Here is a 23,622-nt window from a genome sequence, read left to right on the forward strand (position 1 = left end):
ACAAATAAAGAACTTCCCGTTGCAGACCTAAAACTTCATATCCATGAATAATGCAATAAAAAGGAAAGCATAATTCCCAGGGCATCCATAAAAGGTTTTACTTAGTATCCAGGTTGCCATATACCTAGACCAAACAATTCTATAACATTATTACAAAAACAGCAAGAAGTCATTTCCAGTTGTGAATCTCAGTAACTTCTTCAAATTTGAACAGAGACACAGGAAAAACTCAAACCTGACTCCTTTTTTCTCACTGCCAGGTTAGAATTTTTTTCATTCATGATTCAGTAATTTGCTCTCACTGCAATCTCTCTGGCAGAGAACAGAGGTACAGGTATCACCATTAACAGTCAGCCTCTCATAAAGTGATACTGACTACCTTCTGTGAAAACTTCTCTGGAAATGACCAATTGCCATCCTCACTTCTAAGAGGGAAAGAGATGAAGTGCTATTTCGTTCTGGAGAACAGTCTGAGAAAGGCTGAAGGCTGCCCCTTCTAAGATCTTTCAGCATCTGTACTAGTCAACTTCGAAAATGACCGTGACGAGCAGGAAGGTTCTGATACAAACGGATGCAAAGAAAGCGTCTAAGCACGTACTGGGCTGGTTAACGCACCGCCCCGGAAAGACGCAGATCCAGCCCCAGGCAAGTCACTGTACCTCAGGACGGCTCAGAGAAATGAAGGTGGACGAGGAAAGGCTCAACCAGCCGCATTACACGGAGGTGGCTGTTAGCACACAATGAATTTAAATGTCCTACTCAAACAATGAATAAAATTTTCCCAAAGAGCCACACACGTACCTGGTTTCTCAGACACACAGGACACACATTTACTGTCTTCGCCATTATTAAAAACACAGCATACTGGACACTCCCAAGAGCCCACGGGCCTTTTAAACTGCTCAGCAAACCCTAAGGCGGCAGTGGTCACAGTGCACGTGGCAGAGGCGGCAGCCGCAGTCGCAGTCACCGCGCTCTCCGGAGCCGTGGGCAGCGTAAGGACTCGCTTCACACCGGTCCCGGGCTTCGGGGTTTCACAGGCCACGCATTTTATCGCCTCAGGTTTATTCTGCACTAGGCAGGTATCACAATCCCAAGTGCCTGCTGCCGGTTTAAATTTGTCTCCGAACCCCGTCCCTGAGGAGGGAAGAGCTGATCTGTCACTTTTATTCGGTGTTCCAATTCCAGTTTGTTTCGCAGTCTCTTTGGGCGGCAGCTTTGCAGCCTGACAGGCGATGCACTTGCTGTCTGTAAGTTTGTTCTGGAGTAGACAAGTATCGCACTGCCACGACGGTCCAGCTTTTAAATTTTCCCCAAACCCGATGCCACTAGAAGAAAAGCTACTTATTGCTGGTCTTGTATAAACAACTGGGCTTGTGGTAGGAGGCTGAGCAGCAAGAGAATCTGTCTTCGGTGATGCGAAACCTATAATGAGGGAAAGAGGAAAGTGTAAGCAAAAAAAAAAAACCAAAACAAAACCAATGAACAAAAAACCAAACCATCTGGTAAGGTCTAGAACTACAGAAAGGAAGACCCAGTCTACCCTCGTGGAGGATGAGCTCATGCTACTCAAAGACGCCCGTGGAACGTTACCAAATCCTAATTCAAATAAATTGCCTCACATAGTTCTCCAATATAATCACAGAACCTTTCCCATTGTAAGTATACCTTTTCCGTAACCAATGAATGTACTCAGACAATTAAGTTATTCACACAGAACCATGGAGTAACAGGAGTTGAGAAAGTCTTGGTACTACCAAAACTGCTGTCATCGAATTGAATCGATTCATTCCAGCTTTACTCATGGGAATGACCTTCCAATCCTTTACTTTGGACCCATTACCCTTTGTTGTACATGTACCAACAAACCCAGTGACCTGTTTTTCCAGCTTTTAACACAAAAGGAAAATAAAATTGGAGGGTAAGAGGATACAGAAGACTGTTTAGAGATTTTCTAAGGCTACGATTAATCCAACCTCGAGCTAGTTTTAGCAAAAAGGCAAACATACTTTAGTTACTCCCAGTGGTCTAAAATGTACCATCTTGTTAATGATTAATCTGAGTCACTAAGTTTGGTGCGATTTTAACAGTAACCATCTTAAGGTGTTATAGATTTCCTTTCCTTCCTCTTTCTCAGGTTTTCCTAATTTCCCTCACAGAACATAGGACTCCTCCAAATCTTGCTAAAGAAAACTGAAAGGGAGGAGGGCTGGGCACCCTGAATGCAGAGCAGAAGCTACATGAGGACGGACTGTAGGAATGCGCCGCCGCTTTACCACCCCTCAGCTGCTGCTAGCCCAGGCGCTCTGCAGCTCTCCCCAACTGTGCCACATCATCTAAGTCACCAGGACTCCTGAAGGCAGTACCCTCATCTCTAAAAATGACAAAGCCAGACCAAAAAAACCTAATCCTCCTAAATCTTGCTGTGGAAGCCAACCTTATCTGCAAATTCTTATTCAATTAGACATGTTTATCTGCTCAGTAAATCCAAATTCTCTCTGAGCAACCACATCATGTTATAAACATGTTTACATCTCTATAGCAGACATCATAATCGCAGTCGTAGCTGTCCTGATTCCCAAACTGAAAACTTACTGAGGATTTCTAGTCACTGCCTTCAAGTTATTTCTATGAGCTCTCGAATTTCTTTTCAAGTGAGCACAGTCCCTTACATATACCTATGTTGGGATCAGCAAATGTTTTCTTTCTTTCATTGCCCAGAAAGAACTAGGCAATGATCTGAGAACGAGGCAATTCAACATTACCATCAGAGAAAGATATGCCCAGGTGTATAATCAGGTTTATTTACTTTTTCCCCTCATATTGGTCTATCGCTACTAAAAGGCAATTCATTTTCTCCTTCTACACTTCCCTCTTCTTCTCCTGCTATACTTGCCTCCTAAGAGATCTGAATTCTAGGGCGCCTGGGTATCTCAGTGGGTTAAAGCCTCTGCCTTCGGCTCAGGTCATGATCCCAGGTCCCTGGGATCGAGCCCCGAATCAGGTTCTCTGCTCAGCAGGGAGCCTGCTTCCTCCTCTCTCTCTGCCTGCCTCTCTGCCTACTTGTGATCTCTCTCTCTGTCAAATAAATAAATAAAATTTAAAAAAAAGAGAGAGAGATCTGAATTCTAAAGGAGATTTTCTAAGATACTTACTTTAAAAGACTTACATCTGGGGCGCCTGGGTGGCTCAGTTGGTTAAGCAACTGCCTTCAGCTCAGGTCATGATCCCAAAGTACCGGGATCAAGTCCTGCATTGGGTTCCCAGCTTCTCCCTCTGACTTCTCCCCTCTCATGCTCTGTCTCCCTCTCTTAAATAAATAAGTCTTTTAAAAAAATAAATAAATAAAAGACTTACATCTGACTATGACTACTTTCAAGTCAATCTCCTATCAAACTAGCCATAATTTTTTAAACACCTAAAGCATACCCTAGACGGCATTAAAATAAGACCACAAATTTGTACTTAAGATTTTAGAGTATTTTCAAAGGCAGCTGTTAACTTACCGGGGCTTTTGAGAACATCTAGGACACTTCCCTCTTTCAGGGTTTTTGCAGGTCTAAAAGGGCCCTCACAATCTTCATCTGGCTTCTTCTTACAGCTTGTACTATTCACTGCACTGATATCTTGAGCTGCAATTTTTTTAAATGTAAAAGACATTATGCTAAGAAAAAGCACTGGATTGAGTTAAATGTATTAAAAAGATCCTTCAAAGCCAATTTGGACCAACTGCTAAGTATCATGAAAAAGTCACTGCAACTCAAAGGTAATGAATAAATTTACTTAAAATTTAAGGGTTAACCATTATAAGACAGTAGAGACAGTATATCCCATTCTATACTCTGGGTATTTTTCTCCCCCAAAAGGGCAGAAAGTATAAACTGTACATAAGATCATCCCTCACCCAGGGAACTAAAAGGTAATCAAGAAAACCGCACTGACACGCTGAAAAAGAGACGGCAGCGGGAGCAAGCTCAGAAACTGCATGAAATGTGTTTCTGATTACACAACAATTTACAAGATTAATCAAAAAACCTTAACAATAAATTCCCAAACTGAGCCAGTTCTTTCATCTCTAGAAATTCATCCTATGATTCAAAGTATCCTTCAGTTTTCCGGCGCCCGGGGGGCTCAGTCAGTTAAGCATCTGCCTTCAGCTCAGGTCATGATCTCAGGGTCCCAGGATCCAGTCCTATACTGGCCTCCCCATTCAACAGGGAGTCTGCTTCTCCCTCTGCTCCTGCTCACTCTCGCAAATAAATAAATAAATAAAATCTTTAAAAAGAAAAAAAGAAAGGATCCTTCAGTTTTCATATTGAAAACCTGGATAACAGATGCTAACTGTCTGAGAACATCAATCACAGAACAGTGATCACAGAGCAGCAGGGTGCCATGCTGTGTGGCCACAAAAATCATTCTTAAATGCAGTTATAGGTAAAGACTATAAAGTCCAAAAGACTTTGAATGATACATCAAAAGACTAATAGTGGCTGATAGTGATGACTGACTTTTATTGCTGATTCTTTTTAGGTTTCCTAAACTTTCCAAAATAAACATATTCTTATACTTAAAATAAGAAATCTGTGACGATACTGGCTTTGTGGTTCTATTTCTAAGGAAGAAAGTTTTACAAATGAAGTATGTGTGGGATTGTTTCAGTACAACTAATAGGTGTGTTTCCAGGCAGGACAGGGAGGAATGAGAGAAAAGAGAAACAAGACGGTTATAAAATGCTAGGTGCCAAAGCTGGGTAAAGAGTACATGGGAATTCAGTCTACTACTTCTGAAAATGTTTGAAATTTTTCGTAAAAAAATATAAATAACCAGGTTTTTCATAAGCATTTGCCAATTTAAAAGGAGTGGATCAAGTAGTTTCAAAAAATCCTACCACATGTCATAAAACAAAAATTAACCCAAAATGGAATCAATGACCTAAATGTGAGAACTAAAACAATAAAACTCTTAAGATGAAAACCAAGAAGGTATTTTCAGGACAATGGATTTGGCAATGAATTCTTAGATGCGCCATAAAAAGCATAAGCAAAGAAAAAAACTGACCACCACCACATTAAAACCTTTGTGGAGGACATTATCAAAAAAGTGAAAAGACAATCTACTTAATGGGATAAGTCATTTGCAAATCATGTATCTGATAAGGATCTAGTATCCAGACTATATAAAAATGGTCACATCTTAGCAACAGAAAGGTAAACCAACTTAGAACCGGGGAAAGGACTTGAATAGACATTTCTCCCAACAGGATAAAGGACCAAGAAAAGCACATGAAAATATGCTTGACACCATTAGTCATTAGAGAAATGCAAATCAAAACCACAACGGAAGTATCACTTCAAATTGGCTAAGGATGGGTATGAACAATTGAAAAAGCAGCACAGTGAGAATGTGGAGAAATCCGAAGCCTCATACACTGCTAGGAGGAGTGTAAAAGGAGTCAGAGGCTGAGAAAAACAGCATCGTGGTTCCTCAAAAAATTACACATAGAACTACCATTTGGGTATATATCCCAGAGCACGAAAACCAGCATTCAAACATACAAGTGCGTACGAATATTCACACTAGCGCTATGTACAACAGCCAAAAGCTGCAAATAGCCCAAATATCCATCAATGGATGAAGAGAAAACTATAGTATATCCAGACAACGAATATAGTTCAGCCACAAAAGGAGTGAAGTACTGGGGCGCCTGGCTGGCTCAGTCAGGAGAGCATGTGACTCAAACTCAGTATCATGAGTTTAAGCCCCACACTGGGTATGGAACCCACTTAAAGAAGCAAATAAATAAATAATAAATTCTAAAAATACATAAAAAAGGAAAAAAAAAGGAGCGAAGTCCTGATACATACTGTCATACACATAAACCCTGAAAACAGTAAGTAAAAGAAGCTAGACACAAAAAGTCGTATTATAGGACTCCAGAATGGGCACATACAACGAAACAAAACAGCGACTGGCAGTGGAGAGATCGGAAGGGCTGTTTAGCAGGTACAGGTCTCTTCTGTGGGAGCAGGGATAAAACTATTTGGAACGAGACAGACTGCAGTGACTCGCTGCACACAGCCAGCGTACTAAACACAACTGAGTCTGTTCCCTTTAAAAGGATTCATTTTACCTTATCTCAATTTCACCTCAGGAACAAAAAAAATATACAACAAAACATTGTGCCTACCTCATAACTGTGTCAAAACAAAACATATGCAGGCACCTGAGTGAAAGCAGTAAGCCGCTGCCTTCAGCTCAAGTTATGATCCCAGGGTCCTGGGATTGAGCCCCGCATTGGGCTCCCTGCTCAGCGGGAAGCCTGCTTCTCCCTCTCCACCCTGCTTGTAGTCTCTGCTGCTCTCTCTCTAATAAATAACATATTAAAAAAAAAAAAAAAAAAGGGCAGGGGAGGGTTAAACAAAACATATGCTTGTAGCACTTAGTCACAGTCTATCCTCCTTTAGAATCAAAACTGACATGCTGGGGCGCCTGGGTGGCTCAGTGGGTTAAGCCACTGCCTTTGGCTCAGGTCATGATCTCAGGGTCCTGGGATCGAGTCCCGCATCGGGCTCTCTGCTCGGCAGGGAGCCTGCTTCCCTCTCTCTCTCTCTCTCTCTGCCTGCCTCTCCATCTACTTGTGATTTCTCTCTGTCAAATAAATAAATCCTTAAAAAAAAAAAAAAAACTGACATGCTTTTAGTAACTTAAGGCAATTTTAAAGATACCCTGCAGTGTACTCAAATTGATTGGAAAAATCAGCTCCTGCCACAATGTAATTAATCATGACTTACACATTTTCAATCAGCTTCTTAATGAGAGAAGTGGTGAGAATCACTCTCAATTCTAGGATGCCACTCCTAAAAAATGCCCTAAAAATCTGGATAACTCCCCCAAATGTAATGACACGAAAGTTGTTTTAACAAATTCCTGCTCATCCAGTTACCATTAGTATCGCATTAATAAAAACTGGCATAAAAAATTAACCAGGCAGGATAATGATAATTTGCAAAAGTTTATTCCTCAATGAATTCTTAGTAACATTAAAGAAAAAAATCTTGTGGTAGAAAATACACCTGAAATGTGCTTGTTACTTCTTTCTCTTACACAAGGCTGTTTTAATCAATAAAACACAGGACTGCAACATACAAATCCCTATGCTGTGCCACTCTCACTATCTTTACTCTTATCTTCCAGCTCCACCAAAGCTAGAACATCCAGCTTCTATGTCCTAGCTCTTTCGCTTTGTTGATTTTTTTACTCTATCCTTTGAGGGAGGATCTAGTTTGTTTTAATTCTAAAACTATGAGATTAAAAAAAAACAAAAACAAAAACAAAAAACAAAAAACAACTGAGAGAGTCAAATAAACACTTCTGGATAGGGCAAAAGAACTTAACTGGTATTTCAGCCTATAAAACCCCACTCCCAACCATGCCCGCCCTGCAATGGGCACTGCTGTCAGTCCATGACACCCAGCTCACCCCATTCATTTATTTATTTTTTTTTTTAAGATTTTATTTATTTACTTGACAGAGATCATAAGTAGGCACACAGCTGAAACAGAGAGGAAGAAGCAGGCTCCCCGCCGAGCAGAGAGCCCGATGCAGGACTCGATCCCAGGACCTTGGGATCATGACCTGAGCTGAAGGCAGAGGCCCAACCCACTGAGCCACCCAGGTGCCCTGAGCTCACCCCATTTAAAATCACTCAATGTCTTCCTACTACATTCAGATTAAATTCCAATTCCTTAGTGTAAATTCAAGAATTTTTATACTTTAAAGCTATTTTTTAACTGCATGACAAATTACCTACAGATTTCAAAAACCATCATGTTTTTTTCTCTAATTCCTACACCCACGCATTTGCTGTCATCTCTTGAGTAAAATGCCCTTCCTTAAAAATTCTTGACCTGAGTATCTTTAGCCCAGATGATTCCCCACTTCCTAAACAGCAAACACTTGCAAGGAAAACCACCACTACCGCAACAAAAGGCTAGGATTTAATTTTCTGATGACTCATTTCTTTCCCTCAATTACACCCATTCCTTGAAATTATGAATCACTATCGGCACAGGCCGGCATAACCCTTAACACATAAAAATATTTGTGAACTGAACACTAAACCTAGAGATAGAATCTACTGCCAATTATACTTCACCTCAATAACAATGCAGACAACTCTTCAATTTCTTAATACTTCATTTATACTAAACTATCACCTTATTTTAATTAAACAAAGACAATGAATATATGTGCTGACATAAAAATCCCTGTAACATTTCCATTTAGTGAGCTAAGTATTTCTGAAAATAGAGACTAAAAATATTGTCAAGGTTTGGTATTAGCTCCTGTTTGCTTTTTACAGCTAACTTCATTCAAATTAAACCATTTATAAGAATTGCTAAAGATTGGGGCGCCTGGGTGGCTCAGTGGGTTAAGCCGCTGCCTTCGGCTCAGGTCATGATCTCAGGGTCCTGAGATTGAGTCCCGCATCGGGCTCTGCTCAGCGGGGAGCCTGCTTCCTTCTCTCTCTCTCTGCCTGCCTCTCAGTGTACTTGTAATTTCTCTCTGTCAAATAAATAAATAAAATCTTTAAAAAAAAAAAAAAAAAAAAAAGAATTGCTAAAGATGAAGCGCCTGGGTGGCTCAGTGGTTAAGGCCTCTGCCTTCAGCTCAGGTCATGATCCCAGGGTCCAGGGATCAAGCCTCACATCGGGCTCTCTGCTCAGCAGGGAGCCTGCCTCCTCCTCTCTCTCTGCCTGCCTCTCTGCCTACTTGTGATCTGTCAAATAAATAAAAATCTAAAAAAAAAAAAATTGCTAAAGATTAAAGAATTTAAAATACTAATGTAATGTAATGCAACTATTTTTACATAAAAACTTAAGAAATTCTTACTTACCTGAACTACTACTTGTAATTGATTCTGAAATACTACTAGAGCCAGAAAGTTCTGTTGTTTTTGCAACAGGCACACTGAATATAAATCCAAACTGTAAAGAAGAAAACATATCCTTTAAGAGTCTATTTAGTTTTAAATGAATATCAAGTAGCTTCTTCTTATCCCAAGTCAAAACAACAACAACAACAACAACACTGAATTTCATGTATTCCAGGTTTTCATATTTTACAATCTCTAAAATTGAGATGCTTCTTAGGATGAATGGTATGTTCTATCAAACAGCATTTTTCATTTCTTAGGCATTTTTTTTTTTCCTTCAAAGCAGTACATAAAATAATTATGTGCTCCTAAAGCTCATTTCTGGATTTCTAAATACCATTTTCTAATAAAAAGCAGGAGACTTTATGGACAATGGAACAGGTCACAGGCATGCAACAGGCAAATTTACACAATGATCTGGAACATCCAGCTGTGACAGAAAATGAGAGCATAGTGAAAAAGAGAAGGCAACATGTAAAAATGATATGCATGCCAAAGATGTATGAGGCAACTCAAACATTAAACTTATTATCTCCCCAAAATATTTAACTACAAAGAAACAAACAAATATATACTCTGAGGCACAAAAACCCAAAACTTCTCCAGATTAAAGGCAATTCAAGAAACAGGTTTACCAAACGCAATCGCAATTTAGTTGATTAGGTCCTGATCTTAATTGGATGTAGGCCCAAGAGAAACAAAATAGTAATTAAAGGACAGTATAGGACAATGGGGGAAAATCTGAATATGGCCTACGTTGTTGTTATTCTATCATCTTAACTGTAATGGATATGATAACTGTACTGCAGGTATGCAGAGGAATGTCCTTTTTCTTAGGGGACATATGGAAGAGCTGTAAGGGTGTCAAGAGGTTCGTATCTTAACCTTCAAATGGTCATGAGAAAACATATATGCTTATGTGTATATATAGGTAGTGGAAAATAAATAGGTGTTCATTCAAGTTCTCTGTACCCTGATTTTTTTTTTAAGTTTAAAGAAAAACGGTGTTATTTCTTACCCCAATGGCATCTCGGTTTTGATAAAAAATAAATATGAAACATTCCTTGCTTGCTACTTACAGATGATGGAGGTAGTAGATCTGCCTCAGTAGATTTTACAATTGGAGATGAAAATCGAAACAAGGGGCTGCCAGTGCTGTTTGGAGAGGTCATTTGTACCTGGTTTTCCAAATTATTAAAATACAAAAAGCTTTTTATTTTTTAGAGAAATTGACAACAAAATAACTGTAAATTAATTATTTTAAAGAACCCAAACACAACTTCCTTTTAGATTTAAAAATCACTTGTTAAGGGGTGCCTGGCTGGCTCAGTCAGTAGAGCAAGCAAATCTTGATCTTGGGGTTCTGAGTTCTAGCCCTATGTTGGCCATAGAGATTACTTTAAAATAAAATCTTCTAAAAAAATGAATAAAAATAAAAATCAATTGTTGGGGCGCCTGGGTGGCTCAGTGGGTTAAGCTGCTGCCTTTGGCTCAGGTCATGATCTCAGGGTCCTGGGATCGAGTCCCACATCGGGCTCTCTGCTTAGCAGGGAGCCTGCTTCCCTCTCTTTCTCTCTGCCTGCCTCTCCATCTACTTGCGATTTCTCTCTGTCAAATAAATAAATAAAATCTTTAAAAAAAAAAAATCAATTGTTAAAATTTCTGAAAAATAAACTGTAACTGCTAGAAAATCTGGCTTCTCCTTGGGAAAGGAATATACTCTATCTCAGAAATGAGTACCTGCCTAAGGAAAAAAAAACATCTATAAGAATACTTTCAGAAAAAAAAGCCAAGGCAAAAGCATGAAACATTTCAGGAGCAGTTAATCCTACCAGAGAAATAAAAACAATAACCTCATTCTTACCCCCCAAAATAGCATCTTAATTGAAAACAGTGTTTGGAAACAAACTTAAAATCATCAGTCTCTAAGGCATGAAATCAGAATTAAAAAACACTCCATTATAATGTATCCTTTTATAACATACATTTAAAAAAGCAAGCATCGTTTCCATTTTTCTCTTCTTAGTCTGAGTTATTAATTTCCAGAGTGGGAACTTAACATTGCTTTTAACAGAATATTAAATTTTTTTAAAGAACAAAAATCACCTCTACTTGTATAATGGTTCTGTACCTTGTTTGTTAATGATTGTGAAGGACTAATGGGTGATGGAGAGGACGTTGTGATCACAGAGGAACTAAAATTGAAGGTAGGCAGTGAAGAACTGGTGATGGGTAGAGAGATTTTCGGCAATACTGGTACTTCCATTTCCTAAAATACAACAGATTTCATAATGATAGATTTCAACTTTCATGTCAGTGTTCTATCCCTACTTATTTTCAGGAAGAACTGCTATAGTTACAGGTAAACTGGGAATGGGGTGAAGGTAGAACCATATATGGTTACCAGTGTGGGCTCCTGAATCAAAAGAATTGAAAAGATCTGAATCCCAGCTGTGCTACCAGATATGGTGGCTTTGTAAACCTAACTGCCCTCAGTACCAATTTCCTGATGGCTCAAACTGAGAAAAAAAGCAAAACAAAAACCACACACATACACAAAAAAACCACACAGTTGTAGTATTAATTTAAAACATAAAGTTATATATGGGCTCAGGAGAGAGAATAAACATTTAATAAACATCAGTACTGGTGAGTTTGGTGAAATGCCTTGGGTTTTTTACTCCAATATAATAAAGACCACCCCAAATCTCAAACAACCCAGGTTAAGGGCAAACAAAGAGAGCTCTGCTTTTGCTAATGGTGGAATAGTTTGTTATCTGACCAATGACCTGACATTTTAAATGACCTGACAATTTTTAAATCTGAACAGAATAAAAAGAAACAACCATGTGGAAACACTGGAGGGCAACCAGAAGCAGCAGGAACTATAGAGATAAAAAAAACACTTGGAAGAAGAGGGGGGCACTGAGTGAGTTTCCTGCACTGTGAATTGGTGCCACTGCATAGTTGAAATTCTGAGAGAAAAGCAAATCTGTTCATGGAGGAATTAGAGGACGGAGTAAGCGACCATAGATAGAGAAAATGAGGGAGAAATGCAGCAATGAGGAGCAGATAAATCTGCATGTAAATTGTCCAAATTTCTAGCAGACGTGTAAGTTGCTCGCATGTAAGGCACACACCAAGCAGCCAACTGAGACTGAAGAGTTCCAGCTGCCACCCATCACAACTGGGAGAGAGTGTGACTTGAAGAAAGTTCCTGCTGGCTAAAACTATCTGAATATTTCAAATGGATGTCTTTTACAGTACATCAATCACACCTCTGTAAAGTCAAGCTCTCCTTTCCCCAAAGGAATAATAAAGATGCTTTCAGATAAAAGAAAACTAAGATAATCTATTGCCATAAAACCTGTTCTACAAGTTCTCCAGGGTGAAGGGATAGGATACCAAATAGATCTCAAGTTTCTGGAAGAAATGAACGGTATGTGAGCAAACACAAAAAACTTGTATTCCTCTTAATTTCTTGAAAATACATATAACCAAAGAAAGTGAAAATTAGATGCTGTGAGTTTATAGCCTATCTAATTTTAATACAGATGACAACAAGTATAATCTAAAATACCAAAGAAGAGGGGAGGCAAATCAAACTATGTAAAGTTGCAAGATTCCTAAATATGAAAGGAAGTGGTACAGTATGAACACAAAGCAGAATGTGAAAGTTAAGGACATAATATAATCTCAAAAGGAACCAATAAGTAACATGAAGAGGTAAAGATCAAAGTAACTAAAATATAATTCTAACAAATAGTCAACTAACCAAAAGGACAGCTTTCAAAAGGAACAAAAGACAAATGGGAAAACCAGAGAAAAATGGGAGACATAATCCAACCATATAAATAATGACATTATAAATATTCCAAGGTGCCTGGGTGGCTCAGTGGGTTGGGGCCTTTGCTTTCGGCTCGGGTTGTGATCCCGGGCTCCTGGGATCGAGCCCCGCATCGGGCTCTCTGCTCAGCAGGGAGCCTGCTCCCCCCACCCCCCGCCCCCTCTCTCCCTCTGCCTCTCTGCCTACTTGTGATCTCTGTCTGTTTAAAAAAAAAAAAAAAAAAAAAAAGGCAAAAAAAATACATAAAAGGCAAGATACCCATATATCATTTTCAAGAAACTCACTTAAAAAGATATAGGTTAAAAGCAAATGGATGGAAAAAGATAGCAACCTACAATTCATAAGCTTAAGAAGTCTTATTCTACTAACAGAGTGGCTGGCTATAGTAATACCAGATATAGGAGATTTTCTAGACAAAGAATACTTGCACAGTCTTTTCTTTCTTTTTTTTTTTTTTTAAGAACATTTAGTAATATTAAGAGGAAACTGAGGAACCACAACACGTAAGGCACACACTTTAACGAGGGCTTCAAAACATGTAAAGTAAAAATGGACATAACAGGAAAAGACAAGTTCACCAAATGGAAGTGGACAATTTTAACTCCTATCTCTCAACAACTTGATAGACTAAAACAACACACCCCACACGCTGAAAAAACCTTCAGCAAAGACAAAGAAGATCTAAGAAATACCATCAGTCATCGGACACCTTATAAAACACTGTACCTGAAAACCTAAAATACAGGCTTCAAGGTTCATCAAGCAGACCATATGCTGGACTACAAAACAAGTGTCAAGGGACGCCTGGGTGGCTCAGTTGGTTAAGCAGCTGCCTTCGGCTCAGGTCATGATCCCAGCATCCTGGGATCGAGTCCCACATCGGGCTCCTTGCTCTGCAGGGAGCCTGCTTCTCCCTCTGACTCTGCCTTCCACTCTGTCTGCCTGTGCTCGCTCTCGCTCGCTCTCTCTGACAAATAAATAAAATCTTTAAAAAAAAACAAGTGTCAATACATTTGAAAACATTAATATCACAGCTAAACCCAGTTCTAAATAACCCACAGATCATATAATAAATCAAAAAGGAAATCAGAAAGATGCATAAAAACACTACTATAAGTCCTTTAGAAGAAAACATAGAATTACTTTGCGGCCTGGAGATAGACAAAGGTTTCTTAGGACAGAAAGAACAGTAAAAATAAGGCGGCACGTGGCTGGCTCAGCGGGAGAACATGGAACTCTTAATCTCAGGGTTGTGAGTTTGAGCCCCACATTGGAGGTAGAGATAACTTAAAAATAAAATCTTTAAAAAATGATTTTTTTTTAAAAAGGATAAATTCAGAACACCTGCTAATCAAAAGATACTGTTAAAAAAATGAATATGCAAGCCAGACTGAGAGAAAATATAAGACATGTATCTGACAAAGTATTTGGATCCAAATTTATAAAGAACTCCCACAACTCAGTAAGAAAACCCAATTTTTAAAAGGGCAAAAGACCTGAAGACACCTAATAAAGGATTGGTAATAAGCACACAGCCCATAAGCACATAAACTAGAATACAACATTATTGCATCAGGGAAATGCAAATTAAAATTACAATGAAACAGCACCATATACAAAGCAAAATGGATAATATTAAAAAGATGACAACTTAATAAGGATGACAAGTGAAAGAAATGTTCACACATTGTTGGGGAGAGTGTAAAATATTATTCATCTTGGAAAATAGTTGGGCAGTTTCAAGTTAAACACATATTGGGGGGAGCTGGCTGGCTCAGCTGAAAAAGGATGCAACTCTTGATCTTGAGGTTCTGAGTTCAAGCTCCACGTTGGGCTTGGGGATTACTTAAACAAATAAACCTTTTTATAAAAAAGTGAAACACGTATCATACAACCTAGCACCTCCACTTTTAGGTTATTTACCCCAAGAAAAATACACACATGTCTAAAAAACCCTATAAGAATGTTCACAGCAGCTTTATTCATAACAGCCAGGCACAAAAGCACACACACACTGGACAACTGTATTGATACGAAGTTCCAGAACAAGCAACACCAACACAGGACAGAAAAAATGAGAGGAGTGATTGCCTCTGGAGTAGGAGATGAGTACTGACTGGGAAGGAGCACGAGTGAAGTGTGACACTTTGAAAAGGGTCAGGGTTAATGAATTGTAAAATTCATTAAATGGTATACCTAAGAATTTAACATTTTACTACATAGAAATTTTTGCTAAATTACAAAACAACAGATATTTGACTGTAGTCTGTGCTTAAGTATTTGGGGTATATATCAAAATCGGGAGAGGGGAGCAGAAGCAAACAAAGACACATTTGGCTCTTTCCATAGGGAAGTTTCATCTGATCTTCCTTTTAGACCCATACAACACCTGGGCACATCAACTGAATAACCTGTGTCTTACTTATGCCAACTCATTACGTCACAGACTTGGCTATACTGGTTCTTTATATCACCGACCTAGAACAAATCCTAAATTTGATTCCTATTCACCAAAATTTTGACTCAGTTGATCAGAAGTGGGGCCCCCAAGTCTACAAGACAGTTAAAAATTATAATTAGATGCTTCCAGGTACTTCAAGTTGAACACAACAATCACCAAATATGTGACTTACTATGTATTACCTTTGTAGTATCTTTACACGGGTTATCTCCCATAAGGAAGTTTCTACTGGGAGATGTATGGTCTAAGCTCATATAGCATTAAATGGCACACATCCCATAGACACAAACTCAATCTACTTATTTTTCTTATCCCCATTTTACAGATAAGCTGATGTACAAAAGAATTAATCTGACCAACATCATTCACAGTCAGTCAGTAGCAGGCCTGTACCTGACATGACGATATTAAGCAATTAAATCTCCGCAGCTCAGCAGTATTACATACTCATTGCTCTGTATCAATAAGCTTTTTCATTATAAAAATCAAACCGGTATCACAGTAGAGGCAAAATGCCAAAATGTTCAGTGACTAACACACAACCCTTACACATTTTGAGATCTAACAAGAAATGAGAGCAAAACCGTACTTCTACTATCTCATAATGCAAAATGGGTTATTTACAATATAAAGTTCTGTTTAACCTGGTTGTTGAAGTGAATCAAAATGTACCAGCACTCTCTGTTACATACCAACAGTACCTAAAATTAGCATAGTTTGTTTACACTCCACTAAAAATAAAATTTCTTTCATTTGACCTATCCCAAAAGCCCATTAAAATAGTCATAAAAAATGAGTGTTCCATCCTTAATCAAAAGTTCCTATTAACTCTGAATTAAGAACAACTAGTGGTCTAAACATATTCGTTATCTGAAACAAAACCAGCACTGAAAACAAAGTAAAAAGCATCCACCCCAAACCCCTTCTACCTAGATTAAAAAAACACAGGGTGGGCAGAAATTTGGGGCAGCCACCCATTGGTACCTCTTTCCTCAGAAACGTGGAGACTAACTCCAATGTAGAACAGATCCAGAACTAGGGACAGGAGTTGGGTGAAGCATCCTGGGATGCAAAGTTGGCAGTTGGCAGTTGGCCGGAATGGAGAGGGGGCAGAAAAGGGGGAGGTGATAAAGGTCTGCAGGGTTAGACTTTCATAAAGCTCCTCACAGTATACCAAGTAACAAGAGTAAAAGTAAATCAATAAATTTTCATCCCCCTCCCAACATCTTGATATAGCAAAGTCACATAAACACACACCTGTAAGACAGCCAAAACCGAACTACAGATAGCTACCTGAACTTCAGCTAAAGATCGTGGGAATATATTCTTAAAAAGTTGAAACTGAACAGAAATAAGCAAAATTCACAAATCTGTTATCTGGCAAACACCAAACCAAGATGTTTTCCTCATCAAGGATAAACTTTAGAAAGCTAGAAACACAAATTCTACTGAGAAATATAAAAGCTCATGTAAAGAACAGGATATATAATGAGCTATATTATCCTCGGATACTAATTTCCTTATGTACATAAAGCAAGACAACCCATTTCTTAAAGGTAAGTTTACATAAAGAGCTTCAATTAAAAGAAAATCAGTTAAGAAAGCTAAAAATTTTGTTATACTGTGTCATTAATGGCCTTCAATACTTTTGCTCTCAAAATAAGAGAATACATTAATATATTCCTTCCCTTCACAACACTCCAGCAGGAGAGCAACACATAGAACCCCTAGACCAGTCCAGGAGCCGAGCCCCCAGCATAATGCCATATACCGTGAGACAGCCCAGGGGGCAGAAAGTCCAAGTGACCAAAGCAGTCACGGTTCTGGTACCTTCAGAGAGGCACAACTACCAAACTGCCCACTGGGAAAAGGGATGATGAAGGAAATGAAAACAAAATAGACTGCCTACTCTAAATAACCTTGGAAAACACACCAAGAGACAAGAAGGAAAGCAATACTTTAGAAAGCTAGAAACACAAATTCTACTGTACAGCTTCAACCAAAACATGACTTTAGAGTCAACAGAAACTGTTATAGAAGATCTCCTGTTTAAAAATTCCTTAAAAACTCATGAGTCAATGAAGAAGTTACAAATGAAATTTTAATTAGAAACAAACAAAAAATAAAGCATTATGTATCAAAACTTAAATGATCCAGTTAGGCTGAAATTCACTTGTAAAAAGATTGAAAGAAGGCCTGCATTCAACTCCAAGTAGTTAGAAAATATAGCCTGTAGAAAGATTAATTTACCCAATCTTCAACTAGTCCTTATCTTTTCCTAACTTTCTTTTTTTTTTTTTTAAAGATTTTTTATTTATTTATTTGAGAGAGAGTGGGTGACAGAGAGCATGAGCAGTAGGGAGGGGAGCAGCAGAGGCAGAGGAAGAAGCAGGCTCCCTGCCGAGCAAGGAGCCCAATGTGGGACTCGATTCCAGAACCCTGGGATCATGACCTGAGCCGAAGACAGCTGCTTAACCAACTGAGCCACCCAGGCGTCCCTCTTTTTCTAACTTTCATTTGCAGAATATATACAGAAATCTTTCCCAAAAAATCTTCCCAATAAATAATAAATAAATAAATAATCCAATAAAAAGTGAATAAAGAGAAACCCCAAATGACCAAGAGACTCACAAGAGGGTTCCCTCCCTTGTAAACAGGAAATGCAAAATGAAAGTCCAATGGCATAACACTTCAAACCCATCACCTTGGCAAAGACTTTGAAAAAAAAAAAAAAAAAAAAAAAAAGGACCCATAAGATAGAAGAAAAAGCATATCCACCAACTGTCATGTGCAAGGAAGTATTTAAACTACCTTCAGGAGCAATAGGGCAACATCTAACACGTGTGAAGATGTGTATCATCCCCTAGAACCCAACGAGGCCAATCTAGAAAAAAGCCTAGAGAATACACTACACGTGCCGCCGAAGCAAAAGTGCATACACATTCACCTCAGCACATATCAGGAATCAACCCACAGGCACCCTGGGGAACAGGGTGGGGTAAATTTTCAGATTGGATAAACCTGTAACAATGAAATTACACAACTTGAATTACCTTTCACAACACTGATAAGCTTCACAAATAATATGAAGAAAATGCCAAGGGAGCAGAGCACAGTTAATCCATTTATGAAACAGGCAAAACCTACCTAATGATACAATAATATTCCCAAGGTCAAATAATTTCAATTGTAATTCTCTTATATGGCTTTTTAGCGGCATCCATGGAGTTTAAGGTCCTAGGTTAGGTTTTCTGTGTCGTCACAGTAAAAGGGGTACTGAACACACATACGTGCATGCACACTCACACTGGCAAGGGACTGCTCCAATGGCAGAGTAGTCGTTCTTGTGCTGGGTCTCCCCCAAGCCCTACCCCTTAGGGTCTCCCCACACCACCACACCAGAGTTTCCCATATACTTCAAGAATATGAAGGACAGGGGCACCTGGGTGGCTCAGTGGGTTAAGCCTCTGCCTTCAGCCAAGGTCATGATCCCAGGGTCCTGGGATCGAGCCCCGCGTCGGGCTCTCTGTTCAGCGGGGAGCCTGCTTCCCCTCCTCTCTCTCTGCCTGCCTCTCTGCCTACTTGTGATCTCTGTCTGTCAAATATATAAATAAAATCTTTAAAAAAAAAAAAAAAAAAAAAGAATATGAAGGACAGAACCTTACCTCCTCCTCCGGAGGCTTAGATGCAACAAAGCGCGTTCTCTCTCGTCTCATCTTGCCGCCTCCACTACCTACTCCAGAAGATAAACCATTGGCTGCAGACATACTGAAATTTGGATAAGAAAAGCCACTAGGCAAAGAAAAAGAAAATTAAAACAAATGATATATTACTCTGGTTCATAACTTATTAACTAATTGAATACCTAAAAATTAGAACTGCTAACAAGAAAAGAAATATACAGCTGAATGTGATTTTAGAAGGTGACAGATTTCTGTGCATGAAGTTTGTTTTTTAACCTTCTTAAATGTCAAAAAAGAAAAACACATAAAAACAGGCCTTACAAGTGAAATATAAAGAAGCTTTAGCTAAAAGACGACATTACCTTTCTCGCTGTTCTCTAGTTTGTCGTGGCGTCACAGGTCTTTCACATCCGGTCTAGAACAAAATGAGCACACCAAATTTATATGCCTGCTTCTTCATTTTAATTTTATGAATACTTCCCTTTTGTCCGTCCATTTTAATATTTGCAATCAGGAATTTGATGGGTTTTTAGTTAGTGAATCCTAAAACTTGTGACCTATACTCTGCTTTCTGAATGGTAACTGAATTACAACAGGATTACACACATAAAAGGTCACTGCCCTTTCACCAAAAAGGTAGTAAGTGTACAAAGTAAATATACTTAGAAATCACAGAAATACTTTTGCCCCCCATCTCTCATGATGGCCTATTAAAGGTATAAGCAAGTTTATAAGGATATTCTCTATGAAATGATTCTCTACAATTTAAGTTCCTCCATTGAAAGGATATCATGGCTCTTTGGAGAAACAGCAAAATACAAGGCAGGGACCTAAAACTTGTAAGATGAATTTGAATTTTTTTCTTCAACATTTTTTATTTGAGAGCAAGAGAGAGAGAGAGAGGAGGGGGAGGGGTAGAGGGAAAGAACCTCAGGCAGACCCCCTGCTGATTGCAGAGCCCCACTATTGGCTCAATCCCACGAGGCCGAGGATCACGACTTGAGCCAAAACCAAGAGTTGGATACTTAATTGACGGAACCACTCAGATACCTGGAGCCTTGATTCTTTTATATCAAAAGCAACTAAGTGTTCAAAAACTTAAGGGAAATACAAAAAGGACAGAGGAGCCAGTTCAAAGGCCAAATGGCACAATATGAACATCATAATAATACCAATAAAGAACTATAATCTATAGAATGTGAGAAATAAAGCTGACTTAAACACATACACAGATAGGCACATAAATGAGAAAAAAGAAAAACTTCTCCTCCAGGAGGATGTCAACTAATAAATGTAGAAAGAATGGGGGAGTTAGAAAACCACCCTTCGGCAATCTATAAACAATAGATTTAGGCAAAAATCACCAATAATATTAACTACTTAAAGGATATTTATCCTTTCAAAGTTATCTACCCACAATATACCTATTAATTACAAAAGATAAAAAAAAAGAGTAACTCTACACTGGAGAAATCCTACTACCACCACCTTAATAACACTACTGCTGGTACTGAGATCAACTGGTAGCATGTGCTTTTTGAGAGGACAGGCTGAGAAGAGCTCAGCATCTGTTCTTTGATATTATTACCAAAGTACATAACTGGGGGACCGCTGGGCGGCTCAGCTTGTTAAGCACCTGACTCTTGGTTTCAGCTCATGTCATGATCTCAGGGTCATTGAGATCAATCCCACGTCAAGCTCCGCACTCCGTGCGTAGTCTGCTTGAGATTCTCTCCCTCTCCCTCGGCCCCTCCCCATGCTTGCACACCCTCTAAAATAAAAAATAAAATAAAAAGGATGTAACTGGAATCTAATTATGAGGAAACATTACACATTTTGCAGGACATTCTACACAGTAACTTATTTGTACTTTAGAAATACCAACGTTACAAAATACAAAAAACAAACTAAAAACCCTAAGGAACTATTTTAGACTAAAGGAGATGAAGAGATATGAAAACTAAATGCAGGGGTACCTCGGGGGCTCAGTGGGTTATGCATCTGCCTTTATCTCAGGTCATGATCCCAGAGTCCTGGGATCAAGCCCCACGACAGGCTCCCTGCTCATCTCCGAGTCTGCTTGTCCCTCTCCCTCTGCCCTGCTCGTGCTCTCTCTCTCACTCTGTCTCTCAAATTAAAAAAAAAAAAAAAGTTTATTTTCTAAGAAATGAAAGACGGAAGGAAAGAAAAAGAAAAAAGAAAGGAAGAAAGAAAACTAAATGCATACATAATCTTGAAGTTTTTTCCTCTGGGACACTAGCAACATCTAAATAAAATCTGTACATTAGATAATAGTATCGTAAAATATTAAGTTCCTGGTTTTGATAATTATTCTGTATTTATTACATTAAGGGAATTTCCTATCTATAAGAAATACACAGTAAAGGAAGAACAAATATAGTAAACCGTGAAGCCTTATAATTGTTCTTACGGAGTCTGTAAGTTCAAAATTATATTCAAAACATTTTTAAAATTTTAATACAGCAAATATGACAAAGTGTTAATGACTGGTGAATGCAGGAGTAATCGGTAAACACTGTACTATTCTCTCAACTTCAGTTTGAAAAATTTTAATAAATTAGGTTATGAAGACCAAATGAAACTAAAGTAAAGGCATAAACATAAGATACCATATAAATACAATAAATATAAAAAATACACTCTAGCTAAACAGCCCAAGAAAACAAACCCAAACACAGGACATTTTAGGTTAACTGTCCTGGTCTCTTCAAAAACCAATTTTGCCTAGCAATTCCACTCTTAGGTATGAACCCCAGAAAAATGACAACATAGAACTACAGAATACCTGTAGACAAACATTCACAGCAGTATTATTCATTACAATCAAAAAATAAAAAGAACCCAAGGTCCCTCAACTGAAGTAAGGATAAACAAAATCTAGTCTATCCAAACAAGGAAGTATTATTCAGCCACATAAAAAGGAATAAAGTTCTGATGACATGGATGAACCTTTGAAACATTATGCTGAGTGCAATCCGTCAGTCACAAAGGACCACATATTTTAAAACTCCACTTATACGAAATGTCCGGAAGAAGCAAATCCAGAGAGACACATCAGTGGTTGCTTGGGGCTGGCGAGGAGCGGGTGGGGAGTGACTACAAACAGGTGTAGATTTGGAGAGGGGAGGGGGAGCAGGGAGGACAAGGGTCTAAAATCGACTGTGCTGATGACAGAACAACTCTGAATATGCTAAAAACCACTGCACCACAGTACTCTTCGAACAGGTGAAGGGTACAGTATGTGAATCGCATCTAAATAAAGCAGTTATTTTAAAACAAAAACAATGTGGTGAGGGGTCAAGGCCTGAGATCTAGAAAGACAAAACCAAAGCAATGTGTGAAATCTGCTTAGCTTCTGATTCAAAAAACTACAAACAACACTGGAGTGTGGTCTACATATTATATAATATTAGGAAGGAACAGACATCAATTTCTTCAGATATGATAAATACAGAAAAAAGTACTTGGGAAATGCACATCAAAGTACTTTTAGGGATGAACAGATATATGACATTTTATTTTCAAACAGTTCAACAATAATCCAAACAAAACACACAGATAAAGCAATTCTGAGCAAAATTATTTAATCTAAATCATAAGTACATAAAATGGTGTTACTAGTAAATACTAACTTCGGATTTGATCAAGGTGCTAGCCATCTGAAAGGCATACCAATTTGTAATCACTAACACAGACTTTATGCATTATCTAGTTGTTACACTGCAATGGTAGAGTACTTGTATCTTATTCTTACTCATTTTAATTAATATTCAAAGATGAGTGAAAATAAACACATACTCACACTGTGCTTTTTATCTATTCTTTGATTAGTCTTCCTTAATTCACCAGATGGAGTCAGAGATGGTTTAAAATAAACAGTTCGATTTGCTATGGAAACTGGCTTTGGGGTCAAGAGTCTCTGAACAGGAGGATACGGAGAGTCCACCTAATAGGTAATCAGAAATCAAAGACAAACCTTTACTTTCAAATATGTATCCGCACATATCTAAAACTTATCTGGCAATAGCTTATGTCACCTAGAGACTACGAGCACTTCTTAGAGAAATACCCAGAGAATGCAAACAAACACTAAAAGGAAAAACTTACAGTAACAGAACCAAAGGTATATATATTTATAAACCTATATAAAAAATTCCAAATGGGTTTCACAGACCATTTTTTTCTAGACTGAATGACTTTTCATATGTATGTGCACATTCACAAAATGGAAACTATATTCAAAACTATTCTACAAATCTAAGCTTTTACAAGTTGAATTTTGAATACAGAAACTAAAACTGATTTTGCCATGTTTTCCCCAAATTACTTCTTAGATATCCTTCAACTGGAAATAAGATTATTTTTAAACTAGCTATGAAAATAGCTGCCCAAAAAATGAGAAACCTCTCTCCAAGTTTATTTTCCTCTATTATTATCAAAAAACTAAAGCAAACAGAGTATAAAACTCTGTTAAGAATTTCAAATCCTAAAATAAACTGGCATTATTATCTAAGCACACAAGTGTTTTGTCAACAGTCCTTTGCAAAAAGGAAACACAGTAAAAGTCCTATTGGTGTAAGATGACTATAAAGCCAAGAACTTCTACTCTGTCCAAACACTGTGATGCTATGAATACAGTCCTTTCACTCTGAAGCAGCTGTGAGCAACATTGGTT

General features: G+C 38.3%; 1 protein-coding gene across 4 annotated transcripts in view; it reads right to left on the bottom strand.

The window, feature by feature from the left end:
* Positions 1–23,622, bottom strand: part of NUP153 (nucleoporin 153) — an 83,413-nt gene that overhangs the window by 16,555 nt on the left and 43,236 nt on the right. For all 4 annotated transcript variants that reach the window (XM_059179419.1, XM_059179420.1, XM_059179418.1 and 1 more), the window contains 8 exons: positions 22,750–22,893; positions 19,289–19,341; positions 18,909–19,035; positions 11,067–11,204; positions 10,015–10,113; positions 8,897–8,987; positions 3,507–3,632; positions 802–1,425 (listed from right to left, as the gene is read on the bottom strand). In XM_059179419.1, the coding sequence (XP_059035402.1) occupies positions 802–1,425; positions 3,507–3,632; positions 8,897–8,987; positions 10,015–10,113; positions 11,067–11,204; positions 18,909–19,035; positions 19,289–19,341; positions 22,750–22,893 (1,402 nt within the window). The remainder of the gene's footprint in view (positions 1–801; positions 1,426–3,506; positions 3,633–8,896; positions 8,988–10,014; positions 10,114–11,066; positions 11,205–18,908; positions 19,036–19,288; positions 19,342–22,749; positions 22,894–23,622) is intronic.

The sequence above is a fragment of the Mustela lutreola genome, chromosome 6, assembly GCF_030435805.1.
Source record: "Mustela lutreola isolate mMusLut2 chromosome 6, mMusLut2.pri, whole genome shotgun sequence".
In the NCBI taxonomy this organism is placed as follows: Eukaryota; Metazoa; Chordata; class Mammalia; order Carnivora; family Mustelidae; genus Mustela; species Mustela lutreola.